The 18,023-nt window shown below is 36.2% G+C and overlaps 2 protein-coding genes across 5 annotated transcripts; one reads left to right on the top strand and one right to left on the bottom strand.

Moving 5' to 3' along the window:
- Window positions 1–5,446: 5,446 nt before the first annotated feature.
- LOC103946389 lies at window positions 5,447–12,039 on the top strand. 4 transcript variants are annotated; one of them, XM_009357085.3, is made up of 16 exons: window positions 5,447–5,571; window positions 5,696–5,730; window positions 6,223–6,342; window positions 6,459–6,518; window positions 6,611–6,712; window positions 7,829–7,912; window positions 7,993–8,111; window positions 8,226–8,327; window positions 8,631–8,747; window positions 10,073–10,138; window positions 10,239–10,305; window positions 10,589–10,642; window positions 10,730–10,819; window positions 11,076–11,123; window positions 11,232–11,270; window positions 11,417–12,039. In XM_009357085.3, exons 2-16 carry the CDS (start codon window positions 5,719–5,721, stop codon window positions 11,522–11,524), a joined length of 1,188 nt encoding a protein of 395 aa, XP_009355360.2. In that variant the 5' UTR covers window positions 5,447–5,571; window positions 5,696–5,718; the 3' UTR covers window positions 11,525–12,039. The 4 variants fall into 4 exon arrangements, with proteins under 4 accessions (XP_009355360.2, XP_048437666.1, XP_048437665.1 ...); XM_048581709.1 differs by having other exon boundaries at window positions 5,461–5,571; window positions 6,202–6,342; XM_048581708.1 differs by lacking the exon at window positions 5,447–5,571 and having other exon boundaries at window positions 5,578–5,730; window positions 6,202–6,342.
- A 554-nt stretch (window positions 12,040–12,593) lies between these two features.
- On the bottom strand, window positions 12,594–16,497 carry LOC103946390 (ETHYLENE INSENSITIVE 3-like 1 protein). The gene is made up of 2 exons (XM_009357086.3): window positions 16,338–16,497; window positions 12,594–15,165 (listed from the first exon to the last, which is right to left on the bottom strand). Exon 2 carries the CDS (start codon window positions 14,974–14,976, stop codon window positions 13,093–13,095), a length of 1,884 nt encoding a protein of 627 aa, XP_009355361.2. The 5' UTR covers window positions 14,977–15,165; window positions 16,338–16,497; the 3' UTR covers window positions 12,594–13,092.
- Window positions 16,498–18,023: the final 1,526 nt, after the last annotated feature.

An 18,023-nucleotide genomic window follows, 5' to 3' on the forward strand; every position in this document is an offset into this window, starting at 1 on the left:
GTTTTGACGTGTGTGTGTGTGTGTGTACACATGACCAGAGCTAAACTTGTTCTCCAAGTTTTATATTTTGGAGGAGTCGGAAACTTGTTGTCAAAGATATGGGTCATTCAGAAACGCCCTCCCAGCCGAAATGGCTGGAGATTGTTAAGTTTTCTGGATTATATGGATCATTTCTTTTTCCCTTAAAAAAAAATAATCAAACTGGATTATGGGTCAGTCCGGTTGATTGTTTATCCGAATTTTAAAAAATTCCTTGCACATGTAAAAAGAGCATGCATGTTGCGTTGTACAAGAAGAAAATTGGTCAGTCTCTAGTGTAAAGAACGAGAATAATTTGTATGATACGATTATTCCATTTTGATAGTGTTCCGTGTCAATAATGTTGGAAAATAAAAAGGAAAGTATTTTAGGATTTGATTTAATTAGTGATTTTATATGATTTAATTAAGGTTTTGATATGATTTGATTTAGTTTAGGTTTCCTTGTCTTGTAGATAAAGGATTTTTTTTTATTTTTTTTCTAGTATTGCTCCTTTGTAATCTTATAAATACCTCCTTCTAGAGAAGAATAAATAAAATTATTGAAGTAGTATTTTGAGAATTGTGAGATTGTAGAGATTTTTAATTTATCCTAAACCCTTTATTTTCAACCAATAGTACATGAGAGAAATGTTAAGGAGACTTTCAAAAGTGTGAATCTTCATGAATTTTATGTACCTCATGTTTTTGACACAATGTTTTTTTATGTTAGCGCGGAAATTGACGTTAAATTGTGAGGTCACAGAGATTCCATGGAGAATCCACTTTGAGAGAGTCCCCTTATTATTTCTCAATACAAGGATACGTGTTAGTTTCTCTCTTAGTCATTTTATTGACACATGTTAGATTTATTTAATTAATTAATAAATATATCCACCTAAATTAGGAGTTGGATTGGAATGATATCTCTAAACAATATCTTTGGTTATATGCACTAAGAGAGTCGAGAACAAATTAATTGCAAACTCGTTATTTTCGAAATTTGAACTTAAAAACTCTTACTTAGTTACAATTAAAGAAGAATAGCGTTTGAAAAATGCAAGCGCATCCAAAGATGAGTAAAATGAGTTAAGCGATGATGATGAAGATGTAAACGATGAAGTTATGGCACCTGCACCGGATTTGAATGGTGGTATACTGATTTAGTGGTTAGGGTTCTTCTTTCAATCCTTTTTCTTCTCTTTAATGTAAATTAGTGTAAACAAATAACGCATCTAAAAAAAAATCCAAATAGAGGCCATGATTAAAAAGTTACATTAACGCCAAAATGATGGCATATTTTGTTGGCCATGATTAAAACCACGAGTGGATATAATAATCATTGCTGCAAAGGGATTAGTTGGTGATTTTGGCAGTTTATTTTTTTCGGGATTAAAAAGACTCACATAAGCATTTCAACATATTCTAATCACCATCATGTATTCACATGCGCTAAGAATCAAACTCGGAACATACCGTGTGGAACATGAGTTTGGAATTCGTCCCCAACCACTGGATATAATAATGGTTTCACATATTTGATAATCAAAACAAATTAAAATCATTAGTTGGTTTACCTTAATGTTTCGATAAACAAAAAAAAAATTATTCGTAGGATGGTTCATGCCCGATTGGAATTCATGTAATATGTCTCTTTTTGTATTCGGTTTTTTTTTAAATAAAATTATATATTTACATTAAGGAACGGAGAATTTAAGCTAAGTAGACAATGATAACCATAATAATTTTGTGCGGATCTTGTCATCCATGGAGTTGAATTTAAGACCTTTGATTTATAAGTGAATATGTGTAGGGGTGGATTTTTTTGCCAAATTACTGTGTCAACCGAATTGTCAACGGTACTATACCGATTTTGTGTCAATCGGTAATGGCATGGTAATGTACCGAGCTGAAGTTTTTTGGTATGGTATTGGTATTCGATACCATTACCATAGTATTACCATATCGTATCGAAAAATATAAATATATATTATTATATATATTTAGTGTTTAGTACATGAAGTATATATATAAAATAATATATATTTAATGAGTGTCAATTATATGAAATCTACTGGGATTGTGTTGGTGTGCTGTTGCCTGTGCTTTTTTTACTCTCTGCTTCTTGCCTGCCGTTCTTGACTGCTTGTGCTTGCTACCTGCTGGCTTCAAGTATGATTAAATAATCTGAAAGGTATGAATTACCTACAGGGTTGATGAAAAAAATTAAAAAAAGTGTTGGGTTGATGAAAAAAATTTCAAATTTTGGCTCAAAGTAGTGCCCCAAAATAAAGTGGTAATTATCATTACCATATTATGCCAACAGAAGTATTTGGCATACCTAACTTCGGTAATACCAAAAGTTTGGCGCAATAATGGTTATCAATGTTGCAATACCAAAAGTTTGGTATAGTAATTGAAACGGGAGTTTTGGTACGGTAATTGTACCAAAACCACCCATAAATATGTGTATGATTAAACTGTAGTGCTAAGTAACTATTAGTAGTTATTTTGTTTAGAGAATTTCATGTCATCCCAACTTAATGAAGTTGTCAATTTCATTGTTAATGTAGATGAGATGATCCCATGTCATTCATTGGCTAACCTGTCCATTAAGCATGTGATATTTGTTCGAGTTGACCGCTTTATACCAAACTAAAATTATGATACACCAATTACATTATTCACACTTATTACCAACAAAAATATAATTACTTCTTTGCTTCATTTGTACTATAGTTTATGATTGTTCAAATCCCTACCACTTATTCTCAGGTCCCATTTTTATAGATGGTGAGCTCGACACTCAATTATGGTTGGTCTATTAGAAAGATTTTTCAATGTGTTCGAAATACGAAACGGAACATCACATGTCATTATACAATTGGAGAAATCTTTTTTTTCTTTTCCAATGTCCTCTAATTGTTTAAGGACAAGTGGTGTTTCCCCTTATTCCGAGCATTGAGATATCTTTATATCAAAATAAAACTGTAACACGTGAATTCTCAACTAATTTTGTATCAATTAAAATTTATAGTTTTACAGCAACTAACTTAATTTTTTGTAAGGTTTTAAAAAACGTTAGCCGCTAGTCGGGCGGCGGGCTGGTGCCTAGCGCCTAGGCAGGATCTAGGCGGTGTAGGCGAATTTAGATAAATTTCTTATATATCTTGTAAATAAGTGCATATTGACACTTACAAAAAATTATAATTGAATGGAATCTATGGATAATAATTTTTAGGTACATAATAAAAATACAAATGGTATGATCTTAAAAAAAATAATAATAATAAAACATTATAACAAAAAAATAAAATAAAAAACAGAATGAAAAGTAATAACAGGTTAAGAGTAGAAAAAGAAAAGAGTATAAAAATTTGTAAAAAAATGGTGGGGACCATTTCAAAGAAAACGTTGCAGCTATAGATAAAAGATGGTGGGACCGTCTTAATTGAATCGTGCAAAATTAGGTTAGGGAACAATCTTCTTCTTCGCGAAGCCTACTCTGCAACAAAAAACATTGTAGATTCTGGCGTCTTCATATAAGCCCAATTAGTCTCCACCCAGCTTCGCCTAATCCCGCCTAATCCCGTCCAACGCCCGTCTAATTTGCTCTCCAATTTTTTAGCCGATTAGAAGTTAAGCGCGGCGGTTGGCTACTTTCCAACGTTTAGGCGCTGCCTAGGCCAATTTTTAGAACACTGTACTAAAATACCAAATTTTTTTCGACTTTCTTTTAACAATAATTCTCTTTCTAAATCGATTTCTTTCTTTCCTTAAATAATCGAATTCTTTCTTTCCTTAAATAATAAATTATTTCTATCTCTTAAATAATCGAATTCTTCCTGTCCTTAAATAATCGAATTCTTTATGCACCGTTTCTTTTAATTCTGAGAAAACGGAAAAGAGAATGGTACTTGTTAGCAAGGTAAGGCGAGTATAAGTGTAAAGCTAGACGAGCGAGTAGACTTTTGGCAAGTGGTGCCGCGTTTTCCTTCCCACGGCAAACATTCCCGCATATAAAAGCACTTTCTGGCGGTGTACGATTCGGCTTCCAAGTCATTCAACTCATCATTTCCTCAATTTAATTAAATTTATAATTCATTAATCAGGTTTTTTAACAACAAAAACTCATATCTAACTTTTTCTTTTTCTTTTTTAATAAACGATACTAAGGGGAGTGAACGGTTTAGTTTCACAATGAGTTAACAATAATACGATTTAAATTTACCTTATAAGAATCGAATTTGAGAGTGAAAAAAAATATCACTAGACTGTAATACTAAGTGATCATATCTAACCACTTATTAACAAAAATTTTGACGAACCTACAAAAAAAACTGTAAAAAAGTATTTAAAATAATAAAATATAGTAAATTAAACACAAAATAATTTTACTAATTTTTTTTTAAGGCTCACTGTAACATCCCACATCGCCCAGGGGAGTGATCCTTAAATGTATATTCTCATCCCTACCTAGCACGAGGCCTTTTGGGAGCTCACTGGCTTCGGGTTCCGTAGGAACACCGAAGTTAAGCGAGAAGGGGGCTAGAGCAATTCCATGATGGGTGACCCACTGGGAAGTTGCTCGTGAGTTCCCAAAAACAAAACCGTGAGGGAATGGTAAGCCCAAAACGGACAATATCGTGCTACGGTAGTGGAGCGGGCCCGGGAAGTGTTTCCACCCCGGGCCGGGATGTGACACTCACGGCCGAATAATATCCGAATAATATCACTAGCCTATATTTTTTTTCTTCCACATATTTATCTCAAATAAAATAAACTTTTTTTTTTTTTTAAAAAAGGAAACGATAGTGATTTTGTTCATATCAAGAAGAAGGCATATAATCTTCAAAGAGGATATCCTAAATTAAATCCTGAAGTTCCTCAAACCAATGAAAACTAGAAGTAGAATCTAAGGCCAACTTGGCCGGTCTGAGCCGCACCTTTGGCGGAACGACGAATATGATAAATTTTAGAGGAACCAAATCCTCACAAACTCTCCCAGACATCATCCACCAACAAATCCAAAGAGGATGGCCCCCTCCTCAAGCTCCCAACCCCTTGAACGACTTGCAGAGCATCGCTCTCTAGGACAATACATTGCATATTACGAATCTTTTAGTAATAAAATAGTATTAAGAAACAGTTATAAAAAAATACAACATTTTCAACGAGGAAAAATCGTTTTAAAATAATCATAGAAAAATTTTAACGGCTACTTTATATTTTAACATTTTCTCAATTTTGTTTAAACATTAAAATGCACATGGCTAGCATGTGTACAATTCTTATTTTAATTTAATTATACCCACTTCCTTGTCCCTTCTTCTCCTCTCTTCCTATTCAAATAATTAATTCCAACTATTTATTTTGTTAAAAAAAAATTATTTATTTTTATTTATCGGTCCTCTGTCACCGTCAGTGTCCAACTTTTCTGTCTGCTTCTTCACTGGGTTTTGATTTGAAAAGCGAAGGCGTTGGGTTTTGCTTCTGGGATATCGACACCGTTTCATAAGGCTGGCACGCGTGTCTTTTGGCATATTACTGTACTGTACGTTTGGGTGTCCAAAGACTCCATCTTTTTCTTCCCAATTCCTTTCTTTACTTTCAGACTTGTGTGTTACAGAATACTTGTCCTTTTAACTTCTTCTTCTTCCTCTTCCTCTTCTTCTCAGAGTTCCCTAAAGTTGCAGCACAAATGATCAACCCTGTAAGCCTCCCTCTCTCTCTCTCTCTCTCTCTCTCTCTCTCTCTCTCTCTCTCTCTTGTTTGATTCTACTTAACTGTGAGTTTTTGAGACGGGGTTGTGATTCTCTTGGATTAAAGATGTAGGCTTGCAGCACATTAACTTGAATAGTTACTGGGGATAGCGAGAGTCGTATTGCTATGTTGAAATTGGAGTGGTGAATCGATTAAATTGTTTTTCTCTGTTTGCTTATCGACAATGTTTGGGGGAAACGTACTGTTTCTTGTCTTTTAACTGCCTAGACTTGAAAACAATTTCTTGGGCTAAGAAATGAATTGTTTTGTATCGATTTTATTTCGGATTCTGGACGAATGTTTATGGCTAGTTGCGCAGTGAAATGACTCCTATTTTCGTCCTTACTTCATCTGCTAATCGACCCCCTTGAAGGCTTGATGGGATCAAATGTGATACAATGTGACTAACTTTTAAGACTAGTTTCCTCATTGTTTTTGTCAGGCCGCTGCGCTGTCTGACCCGAAGAATAGGTCATTCTACTGCAGTCTCTTCATTCTAGCTTCTTTGATCTGCGGGGCTTACTTCATCGGTGGTGCAACCATTGCTCACGAGTACAAGGAAGTATGTCTGTTTTTTTTTTTTTTCTGTTCTTCAAGTTGTGTGCACCTTTTACTTTTGTTCTGCAAGTTCTGTATTACCTGTTATCAATTAAATGGTCACGGAAATCTTTCTTGCAGAAATTAACAAGATGGAAAGTGGTCTACAATAGGCAGAATACAAATTTTCATACGTGCAAGGTTTGCATCTTACCGGGAATATTAAGTGTTTTTTTTTTTATGGCATTTGAAGTTACTTCTATTGCTGAATTTGTTTTCCTTTTCATCCTCAGAATCGTTGCCAACCTTCAGGGAGTGAGGCATTACCGGAAGGAATTATTGCCAAAACATCTGACTTGGAACCGCTGCCTCTATGGGGTTCATCTGTGAAAAATGTACGTGTGGCTATGGCGATTTTTACTTGAATACTAGATTCATTCCATTTATGAAACTATTAGTTCTTTCTTGTTAATTGATAAATGATAATGCATACTTATCCTTTGTATGAGAAGCACGGGTTCATGTTGCTAAGTAGTTTTTTATCCCGTCTTCTCTGTGTCTTTTATGTATCATTTAACTAAGTCAAGAGCATATTAGTATGCTGGAAGCATCTTAATTGGATTGACATGTTTTGTTAAACTTTACATGGTCCTAAAGCTAGTGAAATTTGTTTTCTTTGGCATCTGTCTGAAGTCCTGAACATTGTGAAGACATAGCTCTAAAATGAAATGAACTGTTGCAGGTCCCTTTTTTTCTCTAGGATATGGGTGGGTGTATACTATCGACGTACTTACTACTCATTCATTTTGGTGATGTACCTTGGTTTTAGATGCAAATTCTCATCATACCTTGCTTAGCAACCTCAGATAAAAGGCCCCGTCTGATAATTATTCATTTTTTTAGTTTTAGTTTTCACTTTTTGTGATTGAGATATGAGGGACGGATATGGGGAAAATGAGGGATGAAGAAGAATGATGGGATGAGAGGGAAAGAAATAAAGAAGCACGAATGTAAACAAATCTTTAAAGTTAAAACAACTTAGCATTCGTTTTGTATGCCTTTTGCATTTGTTCTACATCTCTACCAGCTTAAAATGGTTTTGCTTGACTGGTTGTTGTGTTTTCTATTTCCTTCCTGAACAAAATTGCTTGTGGCATCTACTGTCCTATTAAATTAAACATGCTCTTGCATCTGTTTGCTTTGATGCAAATCATTCTCAATAGACTGCAAAATATTGAGAGGGATAGGGCTAAGAGGAGCGAAAAGGGTTTTCCATGAGATGGGAAATGGAAATATTAGCCCCATAGAAATTTCTTTGGGACTTTTTGTACAAATAAGAAAGTTCGAAATTTCTAGTTTAGGGACATAAATTCTTGCTTCCACCTGGTTCATTCCTATTAATATTCGTTATCTACAATGGTATACATTAAAAGGTGTTTGTGCGCATATATGTTTCTTTTATTCTTTTAGGGTGTTCGTACTGCCTAAAATTTGCAAAATTCTTGTTTCAGGAAAACTCAAAACCTTCTAAGAGCTTGCTGGCAATTGCAGTTGGAATAAGGCAGAAAGAAATAGTGGACAAAATTGTCAAAAAGGTAGTGATATAATTGGCTCATACCCTTCACATTACAATATTTTATCCATATTATCTTAAACATCTGCTGTTGTATTGCAGTTTCTATCAAGTGATTTTGTTGTTATGCTTTTTCATTATGATGGTGTGGTGGATAAATGGAGGGATTTACCTTGGAGTGATCGTGCCATACACGTGTCTGTGATGAATCAAACAAAATGGTAAAGGTTATTCTCTCACATGGTCACTTGAACTGTAGCTAGTTACCTTTGGGTGGGAATACTCTATACATTTGTGGATAACATTTTAATGAAACATATTGTATGATGACATAGGTGGTTCGCCAAACGTTTCCTGCATCCAGATATAGTTTCCGAGTACAAATATATTTTTCTTTGGGATGAGGACCTTGGAGTTGAGAATTTTAACCCAAAACGGTAACCAATGGCATTTTTTATTTTTTTAGAATAATCTTGGAATTATGAGCACCTATGCATGCGTTTACACTTTTGACCTTACAAATGCCAAATGAAAACTAAATAAGAGCCCTCCATTCACAAATATTAAAATATATGTTTTTTTCAATTATAAACTCGGTGCAGAGCTATTGTAGCAACTGGAATATGAAATGTTGTAATCACGAAGTCATTCAGTAGTAATGTTTCACAGATAAGAAAATAGGAAACTGATTTGATATCACATAGAGACGTAATGCATTGTGTTTGGAACATGTCCTGCAGATATGTATCCATTATTCAGGAAGAGGGACTTGAAATATCACAGCCAGCACTTGATCCTGACAAGTCAGAGGTGTATCATCCAATCACTGCACGTGTGAAGAAATCAAAAGTACACAGGTCAGTGTAGTATATTTTCTTGAATGTGGATTTCCTGTGGTAACTTCACTGTCTAATATATGTAGAGACCAATGTAGTTTAGACTCTTCGTCCTCGGTTCCATCCTTGGTTTAAATGTTGTGCCAATCTCTAAATACATTGTTTGAAAGTCGAGGAACAAGAATGCCAAATGCCGATTGGGGTTTTGTTAATAAAATTTCCACTTTTTATCCATCCGCATCTTAATTCAGAAACTAAATTTCCTACTTGAATAATATATGTAATGTACTACAGCTCAGCTAGGCTAACACACACAAAAGCATTATATTGTTTGACTCCTTAAAGAAAAGTTGCGAGCAACACGTCACTCTTTGTCTAACACTCTAGGAATTGTATAGGAAAGTCAATGATCTTCTGAAACGAGGCCTCATCCTGTATTTACTTATTCCATGAAACACTTGTAGGATTCTGGATTATATGTAGCTCACTATTCTCTTACTGCCCTATGTAAAAGTCCACAGACTACCCATAACTAACAGCTAGCAGCTGCTCCTTCCCTATTGGTTAAAATCCTTGACATGGTCTACTGACTTGTTTTTTGCTTCCTTGGTAGATTACAGAGTATGAAACCTTGAACCGTTAGATTAATCTATTGTCACAGTTCCCTATAGGACCAAGGAGTATCATTTCTACTCTCTTGCTGCAACATACTAGATAAGGCATCAGGTTTACTTGAGGCTAAGTTATTTCATTTAATAAGTCAATAAAATTTACACCTCTTAGGAGAAATGGCTGTTTTCTCATCAGTGTAGAGAGAAATTTGTATTTCCTTGAATATGCACCAAATCTTAGTGCTCTGTAGTACAGTAACAGCTATTGTCATAAGACCGCTTTTAAATATTGTAGCACACTTTCTTTAGTTTAAAGTTGGGTGATATGTTGAATTCAATAAGTTCAGTGACGGAATGGATATTGTAGGACCTCTCCATTCTGGTTACCTGCTTTGGCTTAGACCAGGACTGGCCCGAGGGGTAATCATTGTGCAATTTCTGTGTAATTATCTAGTATACATAAATTTCATTTGGAGTTTTGTAGAGGGAGAACTGCGGTTGAATTGAGAGGAATGGCCAAACCATATATATTTGCTTTGAGTTCTTGTACTGTTGCTTTCTGTTCTCTTACTGTTGCTATGGTTTCTTTCATCAATTGCTTTCTGGCATAGCAACCATTTTGGGGTTTTGTATAAACTTGTACTTCTCTTATTATAAATTTTCTTTTCCTCAATTTGGGATATCAAAACATACATAGAATTGAGTTTGATCCATCTTCGCCTAATTTTTCAACAGAAGGTTTCATAAGTATAAAGGCAGTGCAAGGTGTGACGACCATAGTTCTGCTCCTCCTTGTGCTGGGTAAGAAACTTCCTGTCCGCTATTTTCTGTGTTGTAACTCGGATAAAGTATTTTTCTGAATAGTTTCCTTTCGGGTGTTTGGTATGTTCTGTCATAACAGTTGGGTGGAAATGATGGCACCTGTATTCTCAAGATCTGCATGGCAATGTGTATGGTACATGATCCAGGTACATAAACCTTAGTAAACCAATACCAACCACATTCGCAGTGTGTTTACTTATTTTTGGTAGTGTACAACTATTTACGACATTATATAGATGAGTATGTGAAAATAGATTTCATCATTTATGCCCGCCAAATTTTTCATTAATGGTGATGCTGAATGATCCATGTAATTTAAACACAACAGAATACCTTGTAGTAGAAACAACCATTAAACGCAGAAGAATATTTTGGAGAATTTGTACTATTTGTAAGGAACTTTCTGGTGATTATTTATTATCCCTACAGAATGATCTGGTCCATGCATGGGGCCTGGATGTGCAGCTTGGTTATTGTGCACAAGTAAATTTTCCTGCCTTATAGCTTCTATTTTTATTCTCTTGGTTATTGTGCACACGTACTTTGTGATAACAGAACTTTATGTTTCAGGGAGATCGAACACAAAACGTTGGTGTGGTTGACTCAGAGTATATAGTTCATCTTGGTCTTCCTACGCTCGGTGTCTCAGATGGCAATAAGGCAAGCATCATGGCATCCTGGGTCGTTTAACTATTTAAAATAGTAACGTTGAAGACTTGTCTTGATTGTTATTCCATACATCTATAGCAGATGCAACATCATTAGTGTGAAATACTTGGATTGATGCAATATGCAGTTTCTAAACATTTCAAACGTGATTATTTATTTTGTTCTAGCAGGATAAATTCGTCTATGGTTTTGACGTTCCATATTATTCTCTGACCTTTTTCTCTTTTCCTTCTGTTCACTTGTATAGGTGACCAATGGCCCGGATCCTTCTCAGAAAGGGGACTCGAAAGCATTGGTGTGTTCTGCATTTTTTTTCTGTACTTTTTTGTTCCGTTCAATGTATTAGATTATTTATTGACCTATAACGTGAGTTCTAATGTGAGTTCATCATTTGTAATTTCAGGCACCATCTTCCTCGGATAAAGTCAATGATCGATCTAAAGTAAGCATTCTTAAACTGCTGCCCTGTTAAAATCGCGTATTTCTCCTCCGTGCACACCCATACACATTTGTAGACGATGTAAACATTTTATCAATTCATATACATTGCTTGCAACTACTTATCTGGCGAATGCTATTTGTTGGCAGGTTAGGATGCAGTCCTTTATTGACATGCAGATCTTTAAGGAAAGATGGAGTGCTGCAGTAAAGAAGGATAAATGTTGGGTTGACCCGTATCAACTATCAACAAACTGAAGCGAGCGTAAATTATATTTATAGGACATCCATCGCGCAACATGCAAGGTCGATGGCCATCCTTGTAGAGACAACAGAACTCAGAAAAGGGTAACTGTGCATACATTTAGCATGTGAGGATATATATCGCAAGCGATGTATAGATTTTTGTGGTGACGCAAATTCATATCAAACAGCTGACGACAAACATTCCAAGACTGAATGGAAGTTGTGATGTGAAATTGACTCACCAATGTTGCATAGCTGGTGCCTGGTGACACAATGCATCGTTGTACTCCAGGCAGGAAAGATAGGACCAGCTTTCGTGTTTGTGATTGTATCATCCATTCATTGTAAATTTCATGTCGATGTGTGAAGACCTATTGATCTATTGATTGTTGATAGCGTGCGTAAGGCCGTTCGGAATAGTATTTCGAGTGGAGGAGGTTTAGAGCTTCTGTTTTGTTCTGCGAATTCGCTGTCTGTTTGTTGTTAGTTTATCTCAATCAAAATGCATATATAAGATTATATCTCAATACCGAATGACGTGATTTTGATATACAGAAAAAAATCTTTAGGGGCAAGTAACATCTGTAATAATAAATGACTCTCGCACACGCGGGAGGCTGGTAATGAGTCTAATGACTAATGGATCCCTCCTGCTCCAAACTTTTTGAAGATAAATTTTGATTATGAGCTCTACGTATGAGGTTTTAAAGAAAAGGGATCCTCTCTGGATCCATTCCTCCTAATCTACCAAGTTCGGAGATCCGGATCTTTCGGGTCACTAAAATTTAATCTAACGGCTAAAATTATTATAATTTTTAAAGTGAACTCCTGTTTATAGCCATTTGATTAAATTTCAACGGCCCAGATCCCTGAACTTGGTGGATTAGGAGGAAGGAATCCGGAGAAGATCCCTTTCCAGGTTTAAAGCACAGAAATCTAGCCGGCCATTGAAGTGGCGGCATCCCATACACTGGTGACTCGTGCATAGTAGAATTTTCGTGCAACAGATCAAAATAAATGGAGTTGATAGCAAGAACAGTTGAAATCAATCTCTTCCAAGGAAACAAGCAACAGGTACAGCTAGTTATATAAAAACCACCATATATATATAGATGTCTTGTGTGTATACATTACAAAAACCACATGCCAAAATCGACTTTAGCAACCGGAAAAATGTTTCCAACACTTCGACAAAAGCACAGAACATCAGATTGGGTTTTCCGGTCCTTTATTGGCTCTACTCGATACTGCAACTAGATATATACCTATACTTAGATGACAAAGTTGCAGTACGAGAAACCCCCAAGTTCTCGAGGGTTTTAGACGTCTAACAAGTCCGGCAGATAAATACCCAGCCAAACATAACGAAGCTTCTCTATTTGCTCAAGAACTGTGTAAACCAACCCCACCCCACCCACGCCACCCCTAAACACAGATTTGGGATGTAACATATTAGCAGTCATATAAACATCTAACACGTCCAAAAGATAAAAAGAGCAACTAAACTTGAAACGAAGCTTTCACCTAAACAGCGTAACTCCAACACGCAGATTGGAGCAGTTAATATAAGAAACCCCACTTCATGGGAACCAGGGAGATGCATCTTGGTTCACCGGAGGGTCCATAGCATTATAACCAACTGGTGCCAAGTGAAAGGGGGAGTCAAATCTTATGTCGACATCTTCACTGTAATTGTTTCCAACTGGAGACTCAAATGCCATCAACTGATCAAACTGAACTTCCGGGGATGAAAAACCCGGATGAAGCATAAGCATGGGGGATGGTTCCGACATGTTCATGTTGCGTCCTATGTCCACTCCTTGACCAAAGAAGGTATCATTCACTGGAAATTGATAGTTCACCTGCTGCTGATTGCGATCATCTATAACATTGAGGTTTCCAGGATTGCAGTTATTGTTCTGCTGAATATTACTATCATAGAATGACATAAGCTCCGATATCATTTTCTTCCCATCCTCAGCAATTCCAAGTCCTGAAGCATCAAACCTACCTGACTGGTTCACTGGTTGTTGAATTCCAACTCCCGAATCATTGAACATACTTGACTGGTTCACTGGTTGTTGAATTGCTGGTGTAGGTTGTTGAGCAATGGGTAGAGAGAAGCTCACAGGTTTCTCATTGCGAAGCTGAAAGCTTGACATTCCAAGCACTTGTGAAGAATTACTCCGGTGTGGACAATTCAACTGATGATTGTTTCTTGCAGTTATGTCAAGAAAGCCTAGGCGATAATCATGATACGGGCACTGCAGATATTCGCAGGTGTAAACCTTCTGATTTAACATCATTTGTGGCTCTTCAGCCAGCTGCTTCCTCTTTTGACCAAAATCGGAGTTGATCTCAATGAGCTCTCTCTTAATCTGAGGTCCCAGCCTCTCTCTTTGTCCAGTGGCTCCAATGTTGAAGTGATTAACAAGAGGTTTGCAATCCTCTATTTCAACATTTTCTTCATCATCAACCCCTTCGACATCATAATCACTAGTTCCACTGATTGCTAGAGAGTCATTCCCACCAGCAAATGGAGATGGACATGTATCAGGATATAGCCTCCGGGCCAAAGCTTCCTCCTGGTTTAAAATGGCTAGCCAAGTGGCACTCTCCTTAGCAGTCATTTTGTCCTGCAAACATTTAGACTGACAAACAAGCTTGCGGATCTTGGCAACATCTGGTGACATGTGCTTTATCACAGCCGTGAGAACACCAACCTTCCAAGCCTTCTTCAGATCATGAGGCTTCTTGTATGGGGGAGGACCCTGATCCTTGGGCAGATTTAGTTGAGGCCACCATTCCTCATTACCAGTAGGCCACCAAGGTGGGGCAACACCCTTCTCCAATGGGAAACGTCTTTGGGGAGGATTGCAGTGCTGCATCAAAGCTGACAAAAGTGAACCAAGAGTGGTGTCTTGGAGCTCCTGCAAGGTGTGAGGAGTGGATGCCACCGCACTGAAGTGTTCATTCTTCCCAGGGACTGAATGATCTGCCTGATACTTAGAAATGGCAGCTGGGCCATTACGATCAAATCTTACTTTTTCCTTCCACCATGCTCTCAGATTGTCAGAAGCGCCACTCACTGGTTTTCCTTTTTCAGGGATAATTCCATAAACAAAACCTTGAGCTTTGCAAACTTCCATCATTTTCAGCATATATTTCAGGATTCCATCTTGTGCCCGTGACATCTTCTTCCTCCGAGCTTGTTCCTGTGATTGACACTGTCTTGCATTGTCGACTCCTTCCTTTCCCTTAGTTTGTTCTTTAAGCTTCTTCTTCAATAGCATTCTATCTCTCCACATCCTCTTCTCGAGCTCATCAACATCCGTTTCGTCATCACTATAATCCTCCTCCACTGTCGCCTCTAGTTCATGCTCTGGAGCTGCATCCCCTTCCCCAGATGGAGCAGAAAGAAAGTCAAGATTACCACAGAAACCCAGCTCCTCAAAGATCCCCATTTAGCACTTATACAAACCACGTCAACTTCTCCGCCCTTCTCTCTCTCTTTTTTTTTTTTCCAAACTTCTCTGCCCTTCTCTCTCTGTAGAAGATTTCCAATCTTGTGCACAGTTATTAGCTTTAAAATTTCTGAGAGCCAAGGTTCACCAATAAAGGATAAACCCCGAAAGTAAAGAAAATCGAAATTTCTGCAAATGAAATAAATTTCAAATAACTCAGTTAATACCACAATTGTAGCAGATCATAGATCAGGTACAATGAACTAGCAAGTAATGACTTAAATTCGATGAAAGTAAAAACCAAGGAAAGTGCATAATTTCATAAATACGATTAATCACAAACGTAAAAAGTAGCACAATAAAGAAGTTGAAACTGCTACCATAAATTAGAAGGGTATCAAACCCGCAACTAATTCAAGCAAGCAAACAAAGAAACGTAACGGAACTCCTTGTTTTCACATACAAAATGAAAAAGAAAATAAAAGAACTAAAGATAATCCCAACGCATGGACATCATCACTACAAGCAACAAAAGATGTGGTTCTAGAATATCCAAGAAAAAAAACAAGAAAACAACAAAAAGAAGAAAAATATATCCACCAGCATCATGAAAATCACGAGGAATTAGCAATAAAAACCAAATTTAAGTTCCACGTAATACCCAGCAACTGCGAACGGACTAAAGCTGAAAGAACAGAGCCAAGCACCTCCAGATCTACCATCTTCCAGATACAATTTCTTTACAATAACACGGTATTAACGAGCATTGACAGAACCAAGTTTCCGGTCTTTTATTATTGTTTACACAAACTGACATAGCTTATGCGCCGGTTTACAGCAAATATAACACCTATCTAAGCAACATGATTCACTTATTAATTCGTTTTCATCATTTAATATAAACCCGGAAATTGCGAGTAGCTGTCTTTTCGGATCAAAACGTTGTTTACGCATCAATCAATCCAGATCCAAACATATCATTTCCAAATTTTGCAAAACCAAATATTAAACACAACAAAAAAAAAAAACAAAAAAAAAAAAAAACCGGAAATAAAAATCAAACCAAAAATTAAAAAATATGGTAAACAGCAAGAAACACCAAACAAAACCAAGATAGAATCCATTGCATATACTTGCAAATGAATAAGAGAAGAACCCTAGAGTGTAAGATACGGCAGAGGCAAACAGATCAACCATCAAAAACCTTGAAAAGTCACAAAATTGAGAACAAATATATTAATTTATTAATTATGCAGACAAGAACAGATTAACCTAACCAATAAACAGAACAATCAGAAATGAAACAACTAGTTTTCATTTAAAAAAATTCAAAAAAAAAAAAAAGCGGAAAATGAAGGTACCTGATTGATTGAAATCATGAGCTGGTAGGAGGCATTGAGGCTCCTCAAGCACTCTCTGATTGCTCACAGAGAGAAAGAAGAGAGAATTTTTTTTTTTTTTTCTAGTCAGAGGGGAGAGAAGAAGAAACGAGAGAGAAGATAAAGTGGTGGCTGGATATAGCCCGTAGGGACAAGGATACGAAGTCTAAGCAACAGTGGTTAGGTTAGGTTTTAACCGTGGTTAAGGCGTGGGGTAAACTCTTGGTTTCTGGATACAGAATAAATGAATAACAACATCTCTAAAGGAAATGTTAAATTTTAAATATAAAGTTTAAATTTGACAGCCAACATATCACTTTGATATCATTTATACTCTCCATTCGATATGTCAAATTAAATTATTATTTTATTAAATTATTGTCTTTTTATAATTTATGTCTTATATTTTAAGTTTTACACATATAAAAATGCATATAACTTAAAAACGGAATACCAAAAGCTGTGAAGAAGAAGAGACGTGCCACCAAGAAGCCTTACGCAAGGAGAGATTTTTGAATGTGACCGGAATACATGATGGTACATCATATTTTATTATATAAATAGTGAGATATGTGTATTAAAAAATCAATAACTTAAAAAAAAATATAATTTTCTACCACTTATATGAAAACATGTGATATACTACCCGTGTTCTGGTCACAATAAAAAATTTCTTTTACGCAAGGTCTATTGCCGGTGCTATCCTGGAAATGGTGAAAATTAGGCTAAACTTGAGCTATCCTCTAGAATCAAGTTTGTCGGGGGGGGGGGGGGGGGGGGGTTAGTTTGGTATTGATGTGCTTTGAAAAAAAACTGCTTCTGTTGTGTTGTGAGAATAAGCTCATTTTTGCTGCTTCATGTTTTCAACTTTTTTTCATCCAAAATTGTGAAAATAAGTTGTTTTTAAGTATTTACCAAACACATTTTTAAGCTCAATTTTTTTTTATACCTACTTTTTATAAAACAACCTCAATACCAAACCAGTACTAAATTTAGTGGTTCCTCAAACCACATCATTTCCTGCTGAGCACCTAGACCTGCACTGCAACCTTATGCGCCGCCTAGTTTGCTTCCCGTCGGACGTGGCAGAAATCATACTGAGGGAAGTCTTGAACAAGAGCTCAAACATCGTTAATGATTGGCCCCAGCAGAGGGTAATCCTCCCAGTTTATTTCATTGCAGCAATGGGGGCAAGGGAGTCTCCGTCGAAGATCACAACATTCTGTTTATTTCATTGCAACGATGGTGTTTTTTAGTTCGAAGATTTGGACGGATTGGATGGGTCGCACCAATCACTAATTAATTACAATAAATGTGTTATAACAATAAAATTTAGCAAAACGTATTTAATAATGAATTAAAAAATTATTTGAAGGTGCTATTAAATTTAACAGCAAAAGTGATAGCTGTTATTCCATATCATACCATATCAGATTTGGTTTCTCGGTTGAAAATCATTTGTTGCTGCCCTTTATAACTGTTAATGTTGATTTGAACATTTTAACATCTCATTTAGAGATGTTCTAATTGACTTCATTTTTATTTTTGTGGGTCGCGTCTGACTTTGAACTTAATTTGAAGGTTTCACTTCGATGTTTTCTTTTTCCCTTTTCCTCGTCAAATGTTAGTTGTTTTATGGAATTTGAATATAAATTGATTACATCATTT

Source organism: the organism of the source record quoted next, unplaced genomic scaffold, assembly GCF_019419815.1.
Source record: "Pyrus x bretschneideri cultivar Hongxiangsu unplaced genomic scaffold, Pyrus_bretschneideri_v1 Contig17, whole genome shotgun sequence".
NCBI classification, from domain to species: domain Eukaryota; kingdom Viridiplantae; phylum Streptophyta; class Magnoliopsida; order Rosales; family Rosaceae; genus Pyrus; species Pyrus x bretschneideri.